Source organism: Diprion similis, chromosome 5, assembly GCF_021155765.1.
Source record: "Diprion similis isolate iyDipSimi1 chromosome 5, iyDipSimi1.1, whole genome shotgun sequence".
NCBI lineage: Eukaryota > Metazoa > Arthropoda > Insecta > Hymenoptera > Diprionidae > Diprion > Diprion similis.
The window spans coordinates 2,642,390-2,663,016 of NC_060109.1; the positions used below are offsets into that span (position 1 = coordinate 2,642,390).

At 36.7% G+C, this 20,627-nt stretch overlaps 1 protein-coding gene across 1 annotated transcript in view; it reads left to right on the forward strand.

The window, feature by feature from the left end:
- LOC124406410 (A disintegrin and metalloproteinase with thrombospondin motifs 9) overlaps window positions 1-20,627 on the forward strand; it is a 172,114-nt gene that overhangs the window by 14,645 nt on the left and 136,842 nt on the right. The window contains exon 2 of the mRNA XM_046881818.1: window positions 2,510-3,602. Coding sequence (XP_046737774.1) covers window positions 3,299-3,602 — 304 coding nt within the window. The 5' untranslated portion in view covers window positions 2,510-3,298. The remainder of the gene's footprint in view (window positions 1-2,509; window positions 3,603-20,627) is intronic.

Here is a 20,627-nt window from a genome sequence, read left to right on the forward strand (position 1 = left end):
ATGACGCGGAGGTTCCGAGGGAGAGAATAACTTGACCTAGACCACGGATGCCACGCGAGGTCACTAGCCTTTCCCGATGCCGATATTACACCATTCGACGTACTTCGTGTGATACTTGTTCACGCTGTAATTTATTTTTTATGGCATGGGCATTGTAAAGTCCACTTTTTGTGGCAGTTTTCGTTCCGTAAAGTGACGCTTTATACGGCAGCGAACAAAGTTGCGGAATAAAGTCTTTATTCCGCAGTTTTGATGCGCAGTTCGTAGTGCGCATCCCAAACTGCCGAATAAAGTAGCTTCGTCGAACAGATCGCGACATAACCTCACTCTTCGTTTTGCTTTTCAATTCCCATACCGTAAAAAATATTGTATGTGGCATGCCCGTAAACCGTTTTTTGGCCCGGATAATTTCAGTACTCGCTTCCGGCTCGCTTCCGGCTCGTCCTGAAATCTTTATCCTTGCCAAATAAACAGGCGGTTTACGAGCATGTCACATGAATAGCCATTAAAAATCCAATAAGATATCAATAATATCGAGAATACATAGTATGAAGACATCAGCCTATTGCATAATCCTCAGAGAATAGTGAGACTTGAAAAAACTTGACTTTTTGTTGAACAAAAATCATATTATCGATCGATTCGATCGTGAAAACATTTGAAAGAGAAGGAATTTTAGTTTTTGCTACTCGGAAAAAATTCATATATATCTAATTGGATCGAAATTTTGCCTGTATCTTATCTGATCTAACCATACATGGTTCAATAGATCTTTAAACAGAAGTCAAGAAGTCATTAGGTCTAAATACGAATAATTAAATTAGACATGTCATATATGTACATCGAAATAGACGTGAGTAGATCTGACATGGATCTATAAATTATACATGGTTAGATCAGACTAGGTAGAGATTAAATTTGGATCAAACCAAATCTATTTTTTCGTGTCTAGTTTGAAAATACAATATTCATGAACCGAATTAAAAAAAAAAAAAAAACTGACCCAACTCAACGTAAATATGGGAGAAAAAATAAAACTTGTCAAGTTTTATGAATTGAGCAGAGTTTATCATTATCTATTTCCGGTCTGGAATACATTTATCGCAAACCACACAATTCATCATCTCTATTTAGTGTCTTCCGATCGTTGGAAACCCGTTTCAATGATTTGAATGAGAAATATAATGAAACCGAAAAATGAAAAATTTGTTAGCAAAAACAAGCACTTGGCATTATAATTTTGAACCAAATTGAAGCCATAAAAAAATTGCGATACGTTTTAATACAGTAATCTGTAATTTTAATGACAAGTTAATTCGATTCTTCTTAAACCGTCACAAGAATTTAATTATAATTTAGTTTTAATATTATTAGGATTGTCTTGTAATCATGAAATAATGAATATACGTTCGCTTGATTCTGAGATCGTTAAAACGCGACACTGTAGAGTAGTTCATACGGATGTCGAGATAGAGGGCGTCTGTCTCCAGCATATTGTCACTGTTGACAAAGACAATTATTACCGTCCTACGGGAGGCAATTATAATACTAGCTGATACGTAAAGGTGAATGTATATATTGTGAATGTTGCCTAATTGCTACATAACAAATAAAGAAAATATCGCAAGTACTTGTAACGTCGACATAAGGTATACCTCGCCTACGGGTTTCCCATTAAAATACTCTCTGGATATTCATTTTATACTTTTAACTCGCAAAAAATATCGTAGCGTAAAAATATAGCCGTGAATAATATAACGCTTATCAGTAAGTGATTATATAATACAGCGATTACGCTGTGGTACAGTACGAAAAATGGTCAGGGTTACTACAATTGTGTGGATTTTACGAAGCCATCGTAATAAAATATTATTCAAGGTCCCTGAGGAGACCAGTTTTATACAATTGAACTGACAACGTATTCCTGATATGGAAAAGGCAGACAGATATCTCCATAGCCGTTAGTTAGATTTGTTTCAACCGTTTTAAAATTCGCTCGAGTGGAATGCGAAGTGGGAATTCAAAATTAGCCGAATGATTTTTGGCCCACGAGACTAACTAAACGCTTTGAAGACAGAACATATGTGACTTTTTATCGTAGCTGATGTTGTAATGATTCCAACGAGCCCTGGCCGATCAATTTTCGACGACGCAGTCCTGAGATATAACAGTTTGAGTCTCTGGAGACGAAACGTGGGCGCGAGTAGCTAGAATAGCTGCCGTCGAACTCGCGCGACTAGCGCTATCCCTGCGAAGAAACTTGCGATATCTCGAGATCCGTTTGTCTAATATTAGCGAGTCGGAGCTCGTTGGATTTCTCTCGACGGCGGCTACATCATGGATCAGGATAAGATGTAGAATTTTGCAAAAAAAAAAAATAGATTCTCTTTGTTCTGTCGCAAAAAAAAAAAATTTTTTAACCACTTTGTTTTTATCGACCTACGATTATATCGTTATCGCTTATCCCCAACAGCCATTAATCTTAATTTTCTTAACTTTTATGTTTCAGGTGTAACACCATATCCGAGTACTCGAGCAGGGTGTGCGAGAAGAATTAATCGACACACCGAGAGTCGAGGTTTCGGACCGATTTCGGCGTGTAGCTTAGCAGAGTTATACTCTTTAAATCGGGTTTCGTTAATCGGTTAGTAAGTAATCGGAAATCCAAGTTTTCGGGATTAGTAGAAGTCAAATCTGGATCAATAAGTCGAAGCCATCATCGAAAATGTCGAACTCTACTGTCACGGTGCGAGAATACGCCTTTAACCATTTTTGGCAAGGCTGATACACTTAAATTTGCGGTTATTGGTACAACAAAATCATTGCGAAAAGTCATTCCGTATTCTAAGATCAAGTTTATTTAAACAGCGAGAATTTTTCCGAACGTTTCCGTTGAGGTTACATCCCTTTTGGATGCCCTCCAAATATCGCTGCACTATCGTAGATATATTTGAAACAAAGCTTTGAGTATCCAATCCACCCGATATTACACTGCCATTAATAATATCGTACAATCAGTGCCATTTTACAATACTGCCGATAATCTTGTAGTTCGCGTTAAACAAGCTGCTGCTGTTGCAGCAGTATTAAAAATAGACAAACGAACGGTATTCACGTATATTTATACGATACAACACGTGAAGTAGCTTGATCTTTCGAAATCGAAGTAACAAAATATTTAAACCGACTAAAACTGACGGAAAAATCAGTGAATTCGTCGAGTGCTAATATCCATCTTAAAAAGTGCTTCAAGTTTTCGAACAATCAGTGCGAATTTCGACCGCGAAAAAACGTTACGATGTCGCGTTTTTTGGGACGCGCTGCAACCGCGGCAGCGTGTGTCGCAATTGTGCTGTTGGTTGTTCTCCTCGTGATTCTTTGGACCGGTGTTCGTTCCGGTACCATTTCGGGACCGTCCAAGCACCGCGACCTTCGCAACGAAACGGTCACGCCTCAAGGCCGCGAGTTGTACGAGGAACGGGACGGTAGTCGACCACCGGAAATCGTCACTGGATCTTCTTCCATCGCCTTCGATCGACCGCAGCACCGCTTTGGCGTGAAACCAAAGACTTCTTCGGAGGCCGGAGACTTGACCAACAAAGGTGAGTTTCTTGTCCATTTTTCGATTGTTTGCGTTGAGGTGCTTATAAAGAAGCGTCGTACACCTCGAAAACGCGGGGAAGAAAAACTCCTATACCGCTCAAGCGATCAGAGTGAAACTTGGGCAGTTAATGCCTTATTTTGGCAAAAAGTGGAGCGTCTTTTTACTTTTTCAAAATTTGGAAAAAAAATTACAGGTTGGTTACCACCCACAGAAATTGGCCAAATTTTCACAGTTGCACTGAATGGATCGAAATCTCCCGTATTATGCTACTCGGCGGTGATAAAACACACATTTTGAGCCCAGTCCCATGAGATTTGATGGTGAAATGATGAAATGGCAGCTGATCTGGTTTTCGATTATGAAGAACACCGAAATCTCATTTTGGCAACATTTGTTACCGACATTTCGGGCATGCCGGTAATGCATGCGTGTAATGTCGGTAAAAAATTACCGGCATGCGTGAAAGGTCGGTAACAAATGTAATAACAATACTATAGTTAAAATTTCAAAGATTTCAGAGTTTTTACCATAATTCATAATTTTTTGACCATTTGGGGCTCGATTCGGAGCTTCGACCATTCGATTTAATGCATAAACTCAACTTTGACTTACACCCAATCAAGTCATCACCTGTATATAATGTTTAAAATTGAAGATGTATAAGGATCATCATTTCCTCGTGAGTGTTACTCAAGTGTAGGTAACGAATTTTCATATCGCTCCATTCCCCGACTCAAGACCGTGATCCAGATCCATTGTCTTGAGGTCCATTTCGTGTTTTCAAGCGTTTCCTAGTGCTGCTAATGTATAAGTCAGAATTCCGAAGTCCGAACGAAGCGATAAGAGGGAGCTAAAAGGGCAGCTACGTCGTTCCTTGAAGCTTTCGGCTTCTTCAAGAGTAGATATAACTTGGTCCTGAGCGACAAAGGGCTTCATCCTTATTATCTCGAAAGCATGTACGTCAAAGTGAACACTGGACAGCAATTATGGATGCCTTCATGAAACGGCACAATTTCATCGTTTTGACAAAGGCCTCCATTACCAGCCTCCCATTATTCCCATCGGCTGTCACATTCCGACTGTCGCTTCAGTATTGTTTCATCCTCTTCGTACGACTTGTTGGAGTCATCGGAGGTTGGTTCATAAGTATGTCGTTTTATCAGTTATACCTGCACGTGCTCCAAAACTCTTTAGAAGAATCTTCGTCTTCGTTCCTCGTCACTGTTCTCTATTCCTTTCTCAACGACTCTTAACCTCAAATTTGAAATATGCAGATTCATATTTTATTGCAAGTCCACTGATCAGCAGGAACTGATCAGAGAGTTATTCACAGAAATAAACAAACTGCAATCCTTCATCGGAATAATTTGCTCTTCTGAAAATGTGTTAGAGAGTGAAATAGAGGAAAAAAGATAGAGAAACGTGAACACCGAGTACGCGGCGAGTGATATTTGACTAACGCGTAAGTATTGATGCTTACTGTAATAGAGCTAATATGGACTTTAGCGTCAAGTTGCAATCTAGCCTTACAAGGTCGTCAAGCTTCCCGAAGGCGATGTGTCAACCACACGTTGAAGCCGGTAGTTTGCGTTGTCTGATTGCATAACGGTTTTCTTCTCATCAGAATCACCATTTCCAGGTGAACGACGATTTCTTATTTTTCTCAAATTATTCTCAAGATAAATTTTTTTCACAAAACTTATATATGAACAGACGAAGAAACTCGGATTTTGAAACTTTTGACAATTAGTTCAGCTACGACTTTTTTTCTTTTTTTTTTTTTTGTGAAAATCAAATAATATCGACTCCAGTATAATATATTTCTCTGTGTATTTTCAAGGAGGGAAAACAAAGTGTACAAAAAACAAAAAAAGAAAAGAGACAACTACCGGAATAGAATTTCTGCTTACTTTACGTTCAAGTAATATATACACGCAATACACAAAACAGCAAGGTGTGACATTTGCATTATTGAACACACACAGTGACGCGATGATTCATCGATAGCATATATATTTAATATAATATAATGTATAGTAAAAGTCAAATTGTATCCGTAAGTAGAGAACCGTTCGTTTCTGACGGCCCTGCACGCGTTACGACTATTCTAACAAAGTGGTGCGTTTAGATGTAAGAGTCGGATTTCTACCTCCGTCAGCAGACAGACGGTATCACGTGTTGTTCGTTTGTTTCTACCCGAGTCTTCTGATAATTTTGTACTCTTTTTATTATTTATACTTTTCATGTATATATGTATACTTAACTACTTTTGTTACAGTTTTTTGAACTTTAAAAAATAGTTCTTCGAAGTTAGGCAAATCTTCGCAATGCAATCGGGATTGATCAGTTTGTTTTAGTATGTTTTTGGTTAATCGAAAAAAAAATTATTCGATCTTTGAATTTTCTTATTTTATTTTTTTATTTTCTAGTGTCTACTGGTTCTCAGTTATGAGGAAATCGTTTGCACAAATTTCACTTGAACTGTTCTAGATCCATGCATTTTTTCAATCTATTTCATCTATTCTTCTTTTTGACATTTAAAAAAAATTTGGACCGTCCTCTTAAAAAAATTTTTTTTGATCTGTTCTTTGGAGTGGGCTCTTAAAACATCAAAAACTAACATTTTGTCACACGAGACTCAAAAAAAAAAAAAAAAAACAGTCGGTTTTTTTACGCCACCTTAATTATACGGTTTTTTGCTGGAAAGAAAAATCAACCCACTATTAGAATTAGTATACATAAAAAATTTCAATTTTGTCAAATTCTTTAATTATACGAAAGAGAGTAGTGTAATTATTTTCAAAATATTTGGGTCGCATTTTTATAAGTCTTTCAAAATTTCAAAATTTTCCAAGTACCGTTATATCTCAAAAGCATACGATTAAAAAAATGTTAAAAAGCTTAAGAAAAAAAAAAACACGTTCAACAAAATTTTGAATAAGTTAAATAGTTAGATAAAATTTCAAATTTTTTTCCCACAGAGTTGACAACTTTTTGACCATTCAAAACCGCATGGAATAGCTCACATATAAACTGATAACCATTTTCTTCTGCATTAAAAAAAACAAGTAGAGCACAATAAGAATTTGTACACATTGATACTCACGTGCCAGTACTTATTCGTAGATGATGTGCTTTTCTCGTGCACAAGTAACTGACAAAAAGTTTGAAAAAAAGGGCTTTGAAAAATTAGCGAAAAAGGAGCAAACAGGCAGAAGCATGTGAGAGCAAAAAGAAATCGAAGAAGGCTTACGACAGTCACGCCTGCAGACTGCGTGGCACATACCACACATCATCTATCTATCTGCTTAACCATTAGGGTGGCGCAAAAAAACGGACTATTTTTCTTTTTTTGAGTCTCGTGTGACAAAATGTTAGTTTTTCATGTTTTAAGAGTCCACTACAAAGGACAGCTCGGAAAAAAAAAAATTTTTAAGAGGTCGCTCCAAATTTTTCTAAAATGTCAAAAATCGTCAAAAAATTGAATGAAAAAAATTATATCTCTCAGTATTTTGTTTGATTTTTAATTCATGTCGTGGTGTATTGTTATCGATTCTTTCTCACTAAATTAAAGGAAAAAAATGTATATGAAATTTTAATATGAATATTAAAAGGTCGCTCGAAAAGATCTAAAGAAACGCACCAAAAAATTAAAAAAAAAAACTATGAACGACCTTTCACAATACAAATTTTGAACCGAAACTTTTGGAAACTTATTTTTTTTTTGTCTATAAAATTATACCGTAACGAAAAAAAAAAAAAAAATCGATTTTTGACGACTTCTGACGTTTTAAAAAATGTGGAGCGACCTCTTAAAAAATTTTTTTTTTTTCATCTGTCCTTCGGAGTGGCCTCTTAAAACATGAAAAACTAACATTTTGTCACACGAACTCAAAAAAAAAAAAAAAAAAAAAAAAACAGTCGATTCTTTTTCGACACCCTACTAACCATGTACCCACGTCTATAATGATACCTGTGCAGCATGCGGCGAACGGCTGTCTTCCACAATCACTCTTTACACTTCAGGCTGCTCGCTAATAACGCGACACGACGTTGATCTCATGTACCGTTAATTCCATATCAAGTATACATATATATGCGCATACGTAGCTATATATGTATGACATATTACAACAACCATATACACACGCAGGCAACCTGCTGTTGAGTCTCTATGATCCGCGCCGAGGACACGTGCTAATTGGAATCGTTTACACCGACGGTACCACCAATTCTTCTCCCATTAGTTGCTCGTGTGAATATGTATATATAGTAGTCCACAAATTTTGCAAATTATGCGAGGAATCTAGCGGAACACTTACATACGTGTGCGCGTGCGCGTGCGCGTGCGCTAACTCGCGAAGCATGTCGAGACGCGTGAGGAGGACCCTTTGGAACGTTAGATTTTAGGTCCGGCTTCGCAGAGTTGACGTCATTTTTTATTATTATTCATCCGCTTCTTTGTGGACACTGTTGAAAATCACCAACGTTCTGAAGAGAGAGAGAGAAATTGCGAATGATTCCGGAAAGAGTCAGACAATTTTGCGAAAAAAATTTTTAACTCTCGATCTCACTGCAGATTTACGACTTCTGTGGTAAATATACAATGGATAGCACTTTTTTTGGAGTCAAATCTACAGCAATTCTGACAGGATTTACAAATTCGATAGTGAGAGTTATGATACGCTTGGATAGATCTACGACGTGAGATGTAAAATTAATTTGCAAATTTTGGTTGCAAAAACTTCATTGCGAGAACGACTTACGTCGTTAATTTGCGATGAAAATTGTTTATAAAAAATTAGACCAGATCATAAAACTCTGAAAATAAAAATCGTCCTAGAAAAAAATTATTCTGATGTATTATATGTATATACTTAATTTAATTTAATTTTATTTTCTTTTGTTTAAAGATCTTCGGTAGGTTAAAAATCGACAGTTTTTAATAATTTCGTTACAATGTAATCGCACATCTGGTATTTCTCGAGTTGATAGATATTCTTAAGCTACTAAGATCTCTTCGAAACTACTTGAATAATAAAATCGATCAAATCTGTCGAATTTTGAACAATATTGAAGCAATTTGAAATGAAGCATTAACATCCAATCTTCTGTGTTTCAATTTTTGAATTTTTAGAGTAATCTGTTTAGCTTCTGAATACATTATTCTGAATACATATTGCATATTTAATAATATGAGGAATAATCAACGTACGTCTATTTTGACGATAAAATTATGAAAAAGTGTCCAAATTTTTGTTAAAAAAATCTCCATTTTTTCTTTTGTATCCACTTGGCTGTTTACTTTCTCATATTTCCGCGTACAATTCCTACGATAGCACGTGGTGGTAAGCGACGAGTGAATTCAACGACCTTAACTCTGAAATTAGCAAGAACTTTTCGGCCTTGACTTGTTCGTCCTCACCTTCGTCTCTCCGAATTAAGAAAGATCCTGGAGTAAGCAAATTCATATTACATGTCATGGAGGTATAATACGCGCTTGGTACGTACGATATACACCGCACGTGTATAGTCTATGACTACGTGTATTGCATTTTTTTTCCTTCATCTTTTCAAATTTATTTTCAATTTCTAAACCTGTGTGTATAGTCTATATATGTATATACAATCAGCAAGAAATACGAAACGATTTGCATATACGCGATCTTTATTTTTTATTTTTCTCAACACCTCTATGTTTCCTAATACACGAATACACACATTTGCACAGGTATTGGGATTCTCACTTTGAAATGCGCCATCTAGTGAGAAAGAATTAAACTAATGCAACGATTGGCTGACAGCTGATCGTTGATCGTGATTTTTCGCGTATGGATAGAGTGGAACAGGTACATTATTGATTGTGTTTAACTAATTTATGTGACATGAGTAATTAGTAAGCTTAAGAATTGTGATTTGTCTCCATTAAAATTTCAAACTTAGGTTATGTGGTGATAAAATGGCGCCGAAAACCAGGCTCTGACGTCATTACGACATTTTTCGATTAACTTTACTCTTATTCGTGTAGGTTAGGGTGGCGCAAAATAACAAGACAATTTTTTTTTTTTAATTCGTTGTTGATCTCGTTTCTCCTTCTTCGTCTCTTTTCTTTCACATTCCTTCAATAAAATGATCGTTAATTAATAGCTTCGTTCGCCTGAACGGATGTTAACACGCGCGTTCAAGATCCATGTATTATTAATTATACTTTTATGATTATGCAATAGAAAATATTTTACACTAGATATTATTATATCATCATACTCGCGTGTCCGGAGAACAGGTGTAGTTAAGTTTATACTTATACCGTCTATTAATCCAATCACGGATCGGCTGCTCATTTACGGTGCATTTATACTGCATATGCAATGAATATGAATGCAATATGTGTCAGACATTGCGGTACAAATTACGTTCTCTCTCACTCTCTCTCTCTCTCTCTCTCTCTCTCTATCTCTCACTTTCGTTTTGGCTTTAACAACATTTTATTTTTCTCCTCTTCATCCATCCAATATTAAATTCAATGATTTCGACATGTGAAAATCCTGCACGCAATTCGTCAATTATTAGTTTGTCTAAGCATATAATTTAAAGCTTGCAGGACACGGGCTTGATTGTATATGTATGTATCAGTAAGTAATTGGTTGGTATATAATAGTAGGTGAATATGGTTTTACTATCCTTGAGGTGTGGTGTATCGTGTCTGCACAGTATCTAAAAGAAATAATAAACGAGTTGGGCGAAAAAAGAAATGAAGAAAATTCTGGACGTTCTAACGTGTTTGCTTTACTTTGAATACTTGATGATTTCAAGTTTTTATATCAATTAAATACTACATTTTTATAGCAGAATGCGAACAGTGTATATTCGGATTGTCAATTTGCTCAATGCGTGATCTGGTGGAAAAAATAGAACTAATGACGTTGGTCACCCTGGTAAATTGAAACAACTGCTCTCGGATCTTAGCGCATGCGCATTGCATTTTAGAAGACCATAGACTATTCGCCACTTAGATAATCACTCCTTGGATATATGTGTACATATATATATATATATATATATATATATGTATAGGTATGCAGTTAGATATAGATATCAGTTTTTCCCAGCAAGAGCCTTAAGTCTTCCTCTTAAAATAATTTGCATTAATTAGCATCTCCGTGATGCTGATGTGCTGCATGCTTTCCTTAGGTATGCTGTGTCTTGTGTTTTATACCTATTCGCGTAACTCTCAAGACGTAGAGATATAATGTACCTTGCGTGCGTTAGCCGAGGTTGCCACGTTGGAATAGGTGAACATTTGAAAAATAAGGAGAGCGAGAGAGAGAGAAAGAGAGAGATAGATATAGATAGATAGATATAGTTTTATTATGCTTTGAGCTAGCAAAGCCTTTAGGCAAGGCAACTTACAGCAAGTTGTTATACAAATTATTGCATTTTCTTTTCTTTTTTTTTTTTTTTACATTACACTACTACAGTAAATTAGGACACAAGATTAGAAAAGATTGCAATAACCAATAAATTGTAATAATCCAGTGCTGGAAGATAGTCGAATAGCTGGGACTTAAATGCTTCAATATTCGGTCAATTTTTTATTGATAACGTTAGGAATTTTCATAAGGAGCAGTCCTAGCAGAAGACACGGCTAGTGGATCACGGTCTGCTACTTTCAGCCTTAAGGGCCGGCGATTGTGACTGTTGAAATAAGATGGCGAGGACGAAGCAAGAACTTGGTAAAAAACTGAGCCAAGAAGAGAAATAGACACGCGATGGACGGATTTGGACTACGTTTTATACAAATCAATGTCTGCGACTTGATGCACTAACGATAAAGTAAAACTTCGTTTGTTATAGTCACTGAAAAATTCTTACTGAAAGTTAGAACAATTATTCAACTGCAGATGTATCGTTACATAGTATGGATTGAAAATGTTTTTAAAATTGTAAGAAATTATTTTTGTCAATTTTACATTTTCTGATTAGTGAAACGTTGGATCAGTTTGTTTAGTTTATTCAATTTGTTCTTCATCGAGTAGTAAAAAATTCTCTCAGATATTGAATTATTTCGGTACTCAAAATGAATGTAAAACTCATAATTGATAATATAAAATTCATTTTGAGTACCGAAAAAATTCAATATCTGCTCAAGGTGAGCTATTTGAGAATTTATTGGAATTTCGTGAACGTTAATAGCTTGTAAAACACATTTAAAAAAATCTGCCCACTACGGGTGATAGCTTGAAAATTTTTTATATGTTATCACGGTTTTTTTGAGAATTTTTTCAGATTTAAAAAAAAATGGCTTTTTTTTTTATGAAATTTTTTTTTTTTTTTTTTCATATACGGGATGTTTGAAAAAATCTAAAAAAAATATGAGGGTGTCTTTTAGGCTCAATGCGATCATATAAAAAAAATTTTAAAAAAAATCCGAGAGGGTGAGGGTCACAGGCTTACACACTTGGGATGGAATACCTCATATATATATATTCGTGTTTATAACTTATATTACTTAATGGGAATTTATCAAATTTTTAAGTATGTTTATATTGTATGTACTCGTATAGCTTTTTGTAGTTTTTTTTCTCCTACAACGGTTATAAAGTACACGCCATGCAAACCAAACACAGGTTTAATTTTTTTCCTTTTTTCTTTTTTCTTTCTTTTTTTTTTTTTTTTTGTTCTGCTAGACCGCGGCTGTCGCTTGTGGCTCCAGAACGTCTACGTGAGTCTTGTCCGAGAACATCGCGGTGTGACTAGTCGTTAGGATTCGGGACTTTTTATACTTCTTATATATGTATATATATATATTGTTTGTGTACTTTGTCCACGATGTTTATACTACGCATATAGCATCCGTAATTCAACTATTCGAATTTCAAATTTCGTCAACTCTTGCACTTCAGTTCGGAACGCAGAATTCGTCACAAGTAAAATGAAATCCTGCAATTATCATATACATTATACATATATCTAAGGACTTAATATTTACGAAGTCGGATCGATTTGTTTGTTTGTTTGTTTTTTTTTCTTTTCTTTCTTTTCTGTAATCCATTTTTCATTTTTATTTTACCACTTTACCTTAATTCCAATTAATTTCGTTAACTCCAAATTGTACAAAATATTACGGTTTCTTCGAAAAAGCTCTCCGAACTTTTTTTTTTACCGCCCATTCGACGATCCCGACAAGTTTTTAATTCGATAAAGATATAATTTACCGAATTTCATCTCGTATTAGATCTACGAAGACAATTCATTCGTCAAGTACACACAATACGATAAGTAAAAAAAAGTAAAAATTTGCACAGACGTGAGATTTTCAAGAGTAGAACAAGAAAAAAAAAAAAAAAAAAATCATACGAAACACCTTTGAAACAAGCTTGTGAAAATTCTTCCTCAACGGTTCAGAGGATTCGAATTATAAGTGAGCCTGACGTTGCTCCTGGAATCCGTTAACCTCACTAGCAAATAAACGTTAGCTGGAATTAGTTCGCGTGCAATAAAAGACAACGGAGAGAAATTGCCGTCACAACAACAGACGAATCACGTGTGTGTGTGTGTGTGTGTGTGTAATGATCTTGACCAGGTGAATCCACCTCCAACTGTCGAGATTAAAGGAATGCAAAACGGTGACAGGACCTCGTTTTTTTTTTTTTTTCTTTTTCAATCCTATCCCGACTCTGCAGATTCAAAGTCCAGCTACGCGAAGGCCCTTTCCTTTTTCATCTTATTCTTCTCAGCAAAATAAAAAGAGAAGAGAAAGAAAAAAAAAAAAACAGCAACAGCAAAAACAGTATAAAAGAAGATGAGAGATTAAAGAAAGAGGAAAAAAAATTCTGCACGACGTTGATGCTGTCTGTATTTATATATAGTTTTGAAGGATATAAAATGAAAGTTCAGAAATTGCAACCGGAGCTTAATTTTATCTAATAGTCTTCGTGAACGAGACGAATGAATATTTTTGTACGGTTGAAAAATCTGACAATTAAAATAGTTTCTTTTATTTAGAAAATGAATTTCTCGAAAATTCTTTGAATCTGTAGACATTTTTTTTCTTTATCTCTTTGATGTGATATCTGTCAAATGAAATTCGATCCGTACAATTTTGTTACACGTTTAAGGTGATTTTTTTTTTCTCGAACAACATGTTTTTCTATATAACCAGAGGAATTAGACTTGCTCGGTTTCACTCGTCAACAATAAAACGAGTTGTAAGTTCCTTTGTGAGACACGTCCAGTATAATGTTATCTAGATTCGTTGAATCGCTATGCAGACATATTTTAATCGGCGGTTAATTTACATTCGAGAAGCCGAACCGAACTGTCTTACTTGACATCGGGTTGCCGTTTTGACAGGATAAGACAGGCTCAGCCGGCTGTGAGCTGTCGAGTGAAATTCATCTTCTCTTCTCATTTTGACAAGTGAATTCGTTCATTCGTTCATTCGTTCGTTCATTCTTCTTATCTGATGACCCTGAGGGAGTTACTTACTTACTTACTTACTTACTTACTGACTGACCGGCACACCAACGTCTGTTAAAAAAAAAAAACTCTTTTTTCTGAGTCGTTAAATAATTCCTGTATAATTGTTTACGGTAATGAGACGTCGGGATTTTGTTAATCTCTTTGAAGTGAGCGAAAACAGCCCAAAGAATCCGACGCACGTCTCGCTGTTCAGATATACTCACATATATATATATATATATATATATATTATCAGTGTATGCCTAACGTGCAGGATGTGTATATAGTTGTTTAATCCTGTCGTCTTATGGTATTTTCATTAAACTCCTTTTTATTTCAATTTCTTTTTTGATGGTTCCTCTGGCACATATTAACTTTCCATCAAAAGGATTTTGATTTTTTTCATTTTTTTTTCGAGATATGATGTTAGGTATTCATTAATTAACTCAACGTACCGTCTCGTACCCTATAATTATAATATAAATATGTAAAAGACAATAAAACATAATAATCATAATAATAATGACTTCTTAATAGGATGGGTATGAAAAAATAAACAACTTGAGTGTACGCGAAAATAAGGATACACGAGGAAAAAAAAAAAAAATAAATAAATTGCCAAACACGTGCTACGGCTGATTCGTTGAACGCGGAAGATTACCTTGCATATTAAAATACTTTCGCAATATTTACAGCTATAGTAAAGATTTTAATTCTGCTAAAGTATTCTTTGATCCAACCGAACTTACAGTAAAACTCGTTCTAAGTTAACCAAAATCGTGCCCAAAATATCAAGGACTTTATAATTAAATGATGTGAGTTTGCCTGATGTCATCTCAAATCACTTGGTTTGATGGAACTGGTTTGATGTGAAAATTTGAAACTGGTTTGGGTGTAGTTGCTTGCCATGATCGTGATATTAACAACTCATCAGTGATCCTTGTAATTGCAAACTTTCTTGCAAATGAAAGATATTGGCATTAGATTGTCACTTTTTGATGATAAATTACGGTGAATGACGGTTTGATGGCACGATGTTCACGCACGCATTTAACAACGCACTGACACAGCAAGCAAGCAAGCAAGCAAGCAAGAAAGCAAGAAAGCAAACAGGCAGGCAGGCTCTTCTTCGGTGTATCATATTTCTCACAAAATGAAGTCAGGGAAGGGGAGTAGATCACTTTACAACTCGCGTGGTAGTGCAATATAATTCTGGCCAAGAGTCGACGATGCATTGTATGCGTGTATGTTATTCCGTATCGAGAAAGGTGCGTTGAACTGTCACCTCCTTACTCACGATTCGTTAATCTGTCAGTCTCTCTCTTTCTCTCTCTTACTGGGAACTCATTAGATTCCCGATTAACGAACCCCAAACCTTAACCCACCTTTCTGCAGATTCTTTGTCTGGACCACTTGTCAGCTTCAACTCAGCGATACGATAACTCTCTGTGAATGCAGACACTGAAGTGCTTGGAGTGAGATCGTACAGTGAATGCTTCACTATGTTTATTCTGAGAATGCAGATGAAGCTGTTGACTGAATAGTGACGCGCAAAACGATTCCTTGCATTTACAATTCCTTCTTACAATCGTTGCAGCTAATAACGTCGCATGCAGCTTTGTAAAAATGTCCTAACCATTAACCATTTATCTGACTGATTGGATTGATCATACAGGCTCACAGACTTTGGTTATACATGGGATATAAATTGTGCTGTATTATAAAAGTAAAACCCAGCGAAAGGTTTGCGTTTCTTGGCATTTTCGACCAATGTTTCGCCCACGATGGTCTCTCATGGTTATGTGTGTGGTGGGTACAAATGGAACCCACGCCTGTCTGATGTCCTCTTTCGTTATAAACGATATTGTGCAATGCTCGCGCTGTTTTTCCAGACAATTATGTTTAGCAATCACAGTTTGATTACTAAACGAATTATGACTCGGTAAGAAACTGTGGAAAGAGACGTTAGCCACTGCGGGAAACTGACCAGTTTGAAGCTTGTGAAGCATTCTGGACGGGTTGTAAGAAACCGCGAAATGAGGTTGGCGACAAGCATAATACGGCGGTCGAACAGTGAAGTAACTTCGTCTGAAAAATCTTCACCGGAAACTGAAAATTCGCAGAAAAATTGCGTAAGGAATGAGGATATTTCATAACAGCGTGAGATAAACTGACTGTGTATTAAATGTAGACATATACATACATATGTGGGAATGACACACACGGAATCGGCGAGGTCTTTTCCTCGGTTCACCGCTTTTCGACCAATGCTCATAATTCTGAGGCTCAATTCTCAGGCTGTAGACGATTAAACACGTGATTAACGATTCGTTGTAAAACAAGATTTCCGAATGATTCAACACAGCTTGGGATAACAGGTGTCACTGTTCACCATGGGTCATTAAATATAAAACTTGAGGCTTTCGTGCATGCCTATGGGTAAAAGAATTTTTTGATTATGCAGTAAACTGGTTACGGACACTGAATTCTCACTCGTTGCGTTGAGCCCTCCTCGTGACGTCGTCGAGGTGTTCCTTCGTATATAATGCATTTTAAGGTCATCGAACGCTGTGACCAACTCCCTCTCTCTCTCTCTCTCGCTTCTCTCTTTCTCACTCTTTCTGTACACTCACGTCCTCGGTATAAGAAATTTGTCGAGGCATTCCCGATACTCAACGGGGACCATGTCAGACGCGTTTATGGCAACCATATATTCGGCAAACTGATCGAGTCCTGGTTAGAATTCCACCGGAACAGTAGTCAGGACCTGATTGGCATCCTTCGATATTTTCCAGGACATATTGATATTTGGACTGATTGTACCATGCTTGGGTTTTTCAAGAAACCACAAATACAACGTATCGAACCCATTGTTACTGAAAAAAGTAACGATCACATCGTCTTAGCTTAGTTAGCTGCTCATGGTTGTGAGTTTCGAGGTCAATTTGATAAGGGCTGATGAACTACGGACCATGGATGAATTTATGGACTTGTAATGGATTGATGATTCTAGTTTTTTAGCCCCAGCATTTTGGTCCTCAAAATCGTGATGTCGTTTGAAATCAGAGACATGAAATGTTATCTAAAAAACGAATCTATGGTACCGCTAAAAATCTCTCCATTCTGTGATTACTTGTTCAAAGTCGAGGAGAGCGTATTTCCAGATAAAGGTACATTTCGAACGCCTCGCAGGGCATGTTTACAACCCAAGAACCAGAGGCGAACTCTTGGCACCTCGGTGCCTTGATTCTTCGAGTTAGCTCGACTCGCGGACACAGTCCGTGGACAGAAATGCAATCTTTCTCCCCATGGGCTCGGGACTAAACTTTTATCTGACTTGTTCATGTGTACTGACTGCAAACAAACTTCGGCGCAATGTCGGACACCGTGATAGTGTTCAATACTACTGGACACCAGCCGCTGCAGTGGCGTAGCCAATTTAATTTCACTTCGGAAATATGTTTAAATCAATCCGATCCAGTTTTCAACTCAGAGTAGCAATGGTTGAAAGGAAAAGGTGTGCACGTGTTATCTATAAAATTGAGGAAGGTTTCGTTGGTAGTAATAGAGACGAAAAATAGTCCTATAGTCATTCTCATGATTCACAAACTTACCAGTGATTCAAGCGTAAATGTCAAAAATCGTTACTGTGGTCATCAGTAGCCTGTTTAAAGCTTTTGAATTACGATTCACAATTGTGAAGTACGTTTTCCACACGTTTTTCCGGGGTCCAAGGATGACGAAAACAACTATTGGGGACGCAGCTGTCTGGCACTCGTCCACGACAGTTTTAACAGTAATCCAGAGTATCAATTTATGATCTACAGTTGTCCGAGCAGAAGGAAACGATTCATAAATATTATATTTGGACATTAGGAATTGGTTAATAAAGTACAATTACCCGTTGCGGAAAAACGTTGCTAATTGTCGGTATTCAAATGTGTTCTGTCAATTTCGTAGGTATCGTCATCATCTTTGCGAGGGTCAATTTTTAATTGACAAATATACGACCGTCTGAACATCTGACCGAATTCAACAGATATATCCGATTTCTCAACTACTTAAGAACCACCATTATGATTCATTTGCGTTTAAACTGTGATGATGTAATTGATAGTGTGGTGACCTATTTATCCCTCTATTTTTACCATAACGTTACGAGTTTGAAACAGTGTCAATATGACGAGGCGATTCATGACTTACACTGCTTATTCTTGAGTGGTTTCATTTGTTTTCGGCTTGAACTTGTATTACTGTAACTTCGAGGTTTGATCTTAAAACTTATATCGTTATGTCTAAAAATTATTCGAGGGGTTTCATACAGAATAATGTGCCTTACCTTCATATTTCTTTTTTGCGGTATGAGCATTGAAAAGTCCACTTTTTGTGGCAGTTTTCGTTCCGTAAAGTGACGCTTTATACGGCAGCGAACAAAGTTGCGGAATAAAGTCTTTATTCCGCAGTTTTCATGCGCAGTTCGAAGTGCGCATCCCAAACTGCCGAATAAAGTAGCTTCGTCGAACAGATCGCGACATAACCTCACTCTTCGTTTTGCTTTTCAATGCCCATACCGTAAAAATTATCGTATGTGGCATACCCGTAAACCGTTTTTTGGCTCGGATAATTTCAGTACTCGCTTCCGACTCGCTTCCGGTTCGCCTTGAGCTCGTCTTGAAATCTTTATCCTTGCCAAATAAAACAGGCGATTTACAGGCATGCCACATAAATAGCTATTCTACCCTTTCGAGATTCAACAGTCTAAAACTGCATGTAGGCTCCGTTGACTTTGCATGCTGAGGATGATGCTGCGGTATATACCTATCTCAGAAATACTAGCGGTGCTAGAAACTAACGCCATTACCTATCTGCCAGGTATTATCTGGCATGCACAGCAACGTGTAGGCGTAGTGTACAACTGTATTTACGGCTGTCGTCACCAGACCGGAGTTCACAGGATTTTAGAATTCTGCAAAATGTGTCTAGTCATGATTCAAAAAGATATACTTGAAAGAGGAAAAGAAAGTGAATGAGCGATAAATTTAAACTGCCAAAAGAATCCTTTGAATCTCTTTCAATGTCCAATATCTCACGATTTTCTCATAGAAAGCAAACTTCTGTGTTTCAGAAACCTCAGTTGCAGTTTATAACATGAGTTATGAGTTTAGACACTTTTCTTTAGAACCAATAACTGTTGTGAAAAACGTCACGATGATAATATCTGTGAATATGACATCAAAAGTTTACTATTTCTCGTGTACAGGTATACACCTACATACGATAGTTCGTTGTTGAAAATAATGGAGATTCCTCAGCAGGGATTGAAATGTGAATCAAGTAATGAAATCGACGTGATATTACCGTAACAATCATCACAATTCGGTCGTACAATGGAGTCCTGTATGCACCAGGTACCGTTTCTCTATCTCCAAAGGGGCTCTACTCAAGTGGAATCTTTTGTGTTGAGGTAGGTCTCTATTCTCCAACATCTCGAGTCAATCTTCTCCGAGTCTCTCGAGGAGCCGAAAGGTGTTCGGTTATAATACACCGAACACGATGAAAGGGTCACATCACCGTCCACCAAAACGAACCACCAGCATATCGTATCAGGATCCATTCGTGTTATTGGACGAAGGAATGACACGCAACAAATTGCTTCTTTCAAAGCTCTCGCTTCCATTTCGAAGACCATCTTCCTGATAGATTTTCTCTTCTCTCTTTTGACCTCGTGTTCAATTCATGGCAAGGAATTAGTCGAGCAGTAAGTAACCTTTAACCTAGTTGATTGGTAGTCGAACATCGCGAAGAATTGGAGCTTGGATTATATACGTGACGGTAAATGGCCTTGTTAAGCAGCGAGCAAAAACATCGGTTCACTGACCGGCGAAAGTAGAAGTGTAGTAGAGACCTTGACAGCGGAGAAGAAGAAAAGCGCGAAAGACCTTCAACTCGGAGATAAAAATCGACCCAGAGCATAAAGACACTGACTGACTATATGGACAAGAGAAACTACACGGGCTCTTATGAGATGTAGGTATAGTACATGGCTGCACAAAGACTGGTGCAAAACTTATCACATGGTTCAATAACTCTTCGCCGAGCGCGCACTTTATCGATGCAATTAATCGGTAATTGTTATATGTCTTTTGTTTTTTATTCTTTCTCTGTAAGCTTCGCGTTGATAAAAAAGGCGAAAAATCATCTGCAGCTGATTTTTTCAAATACGAAATTGAAATATTCTTATCCCATTCAAATTTCAGCATTTTGTATTATCTCTTTTGGTACAATTACAAATGTACGCGATAAAATTCCATTTCAGGATCAGATCGATACATTTAACGCAATTACAGACATTTCTTTTCTTTTTTTTTTTTTTTTTTTTTTCTTCTGTTTTGTGTAGCATTATTTTTTGGAAAACAACATTTTCTCAGGTGACACAATTTGTGATAGAAAAAAGCAAAGTGATAGAATTTTCATGGGTGTTTTGGGCGTTTCCATAATACTTTCAATCTCGACGAAAATTTTCATAAAATTTTGTATGTTTTTTATAGTTTTGTAAAAATTT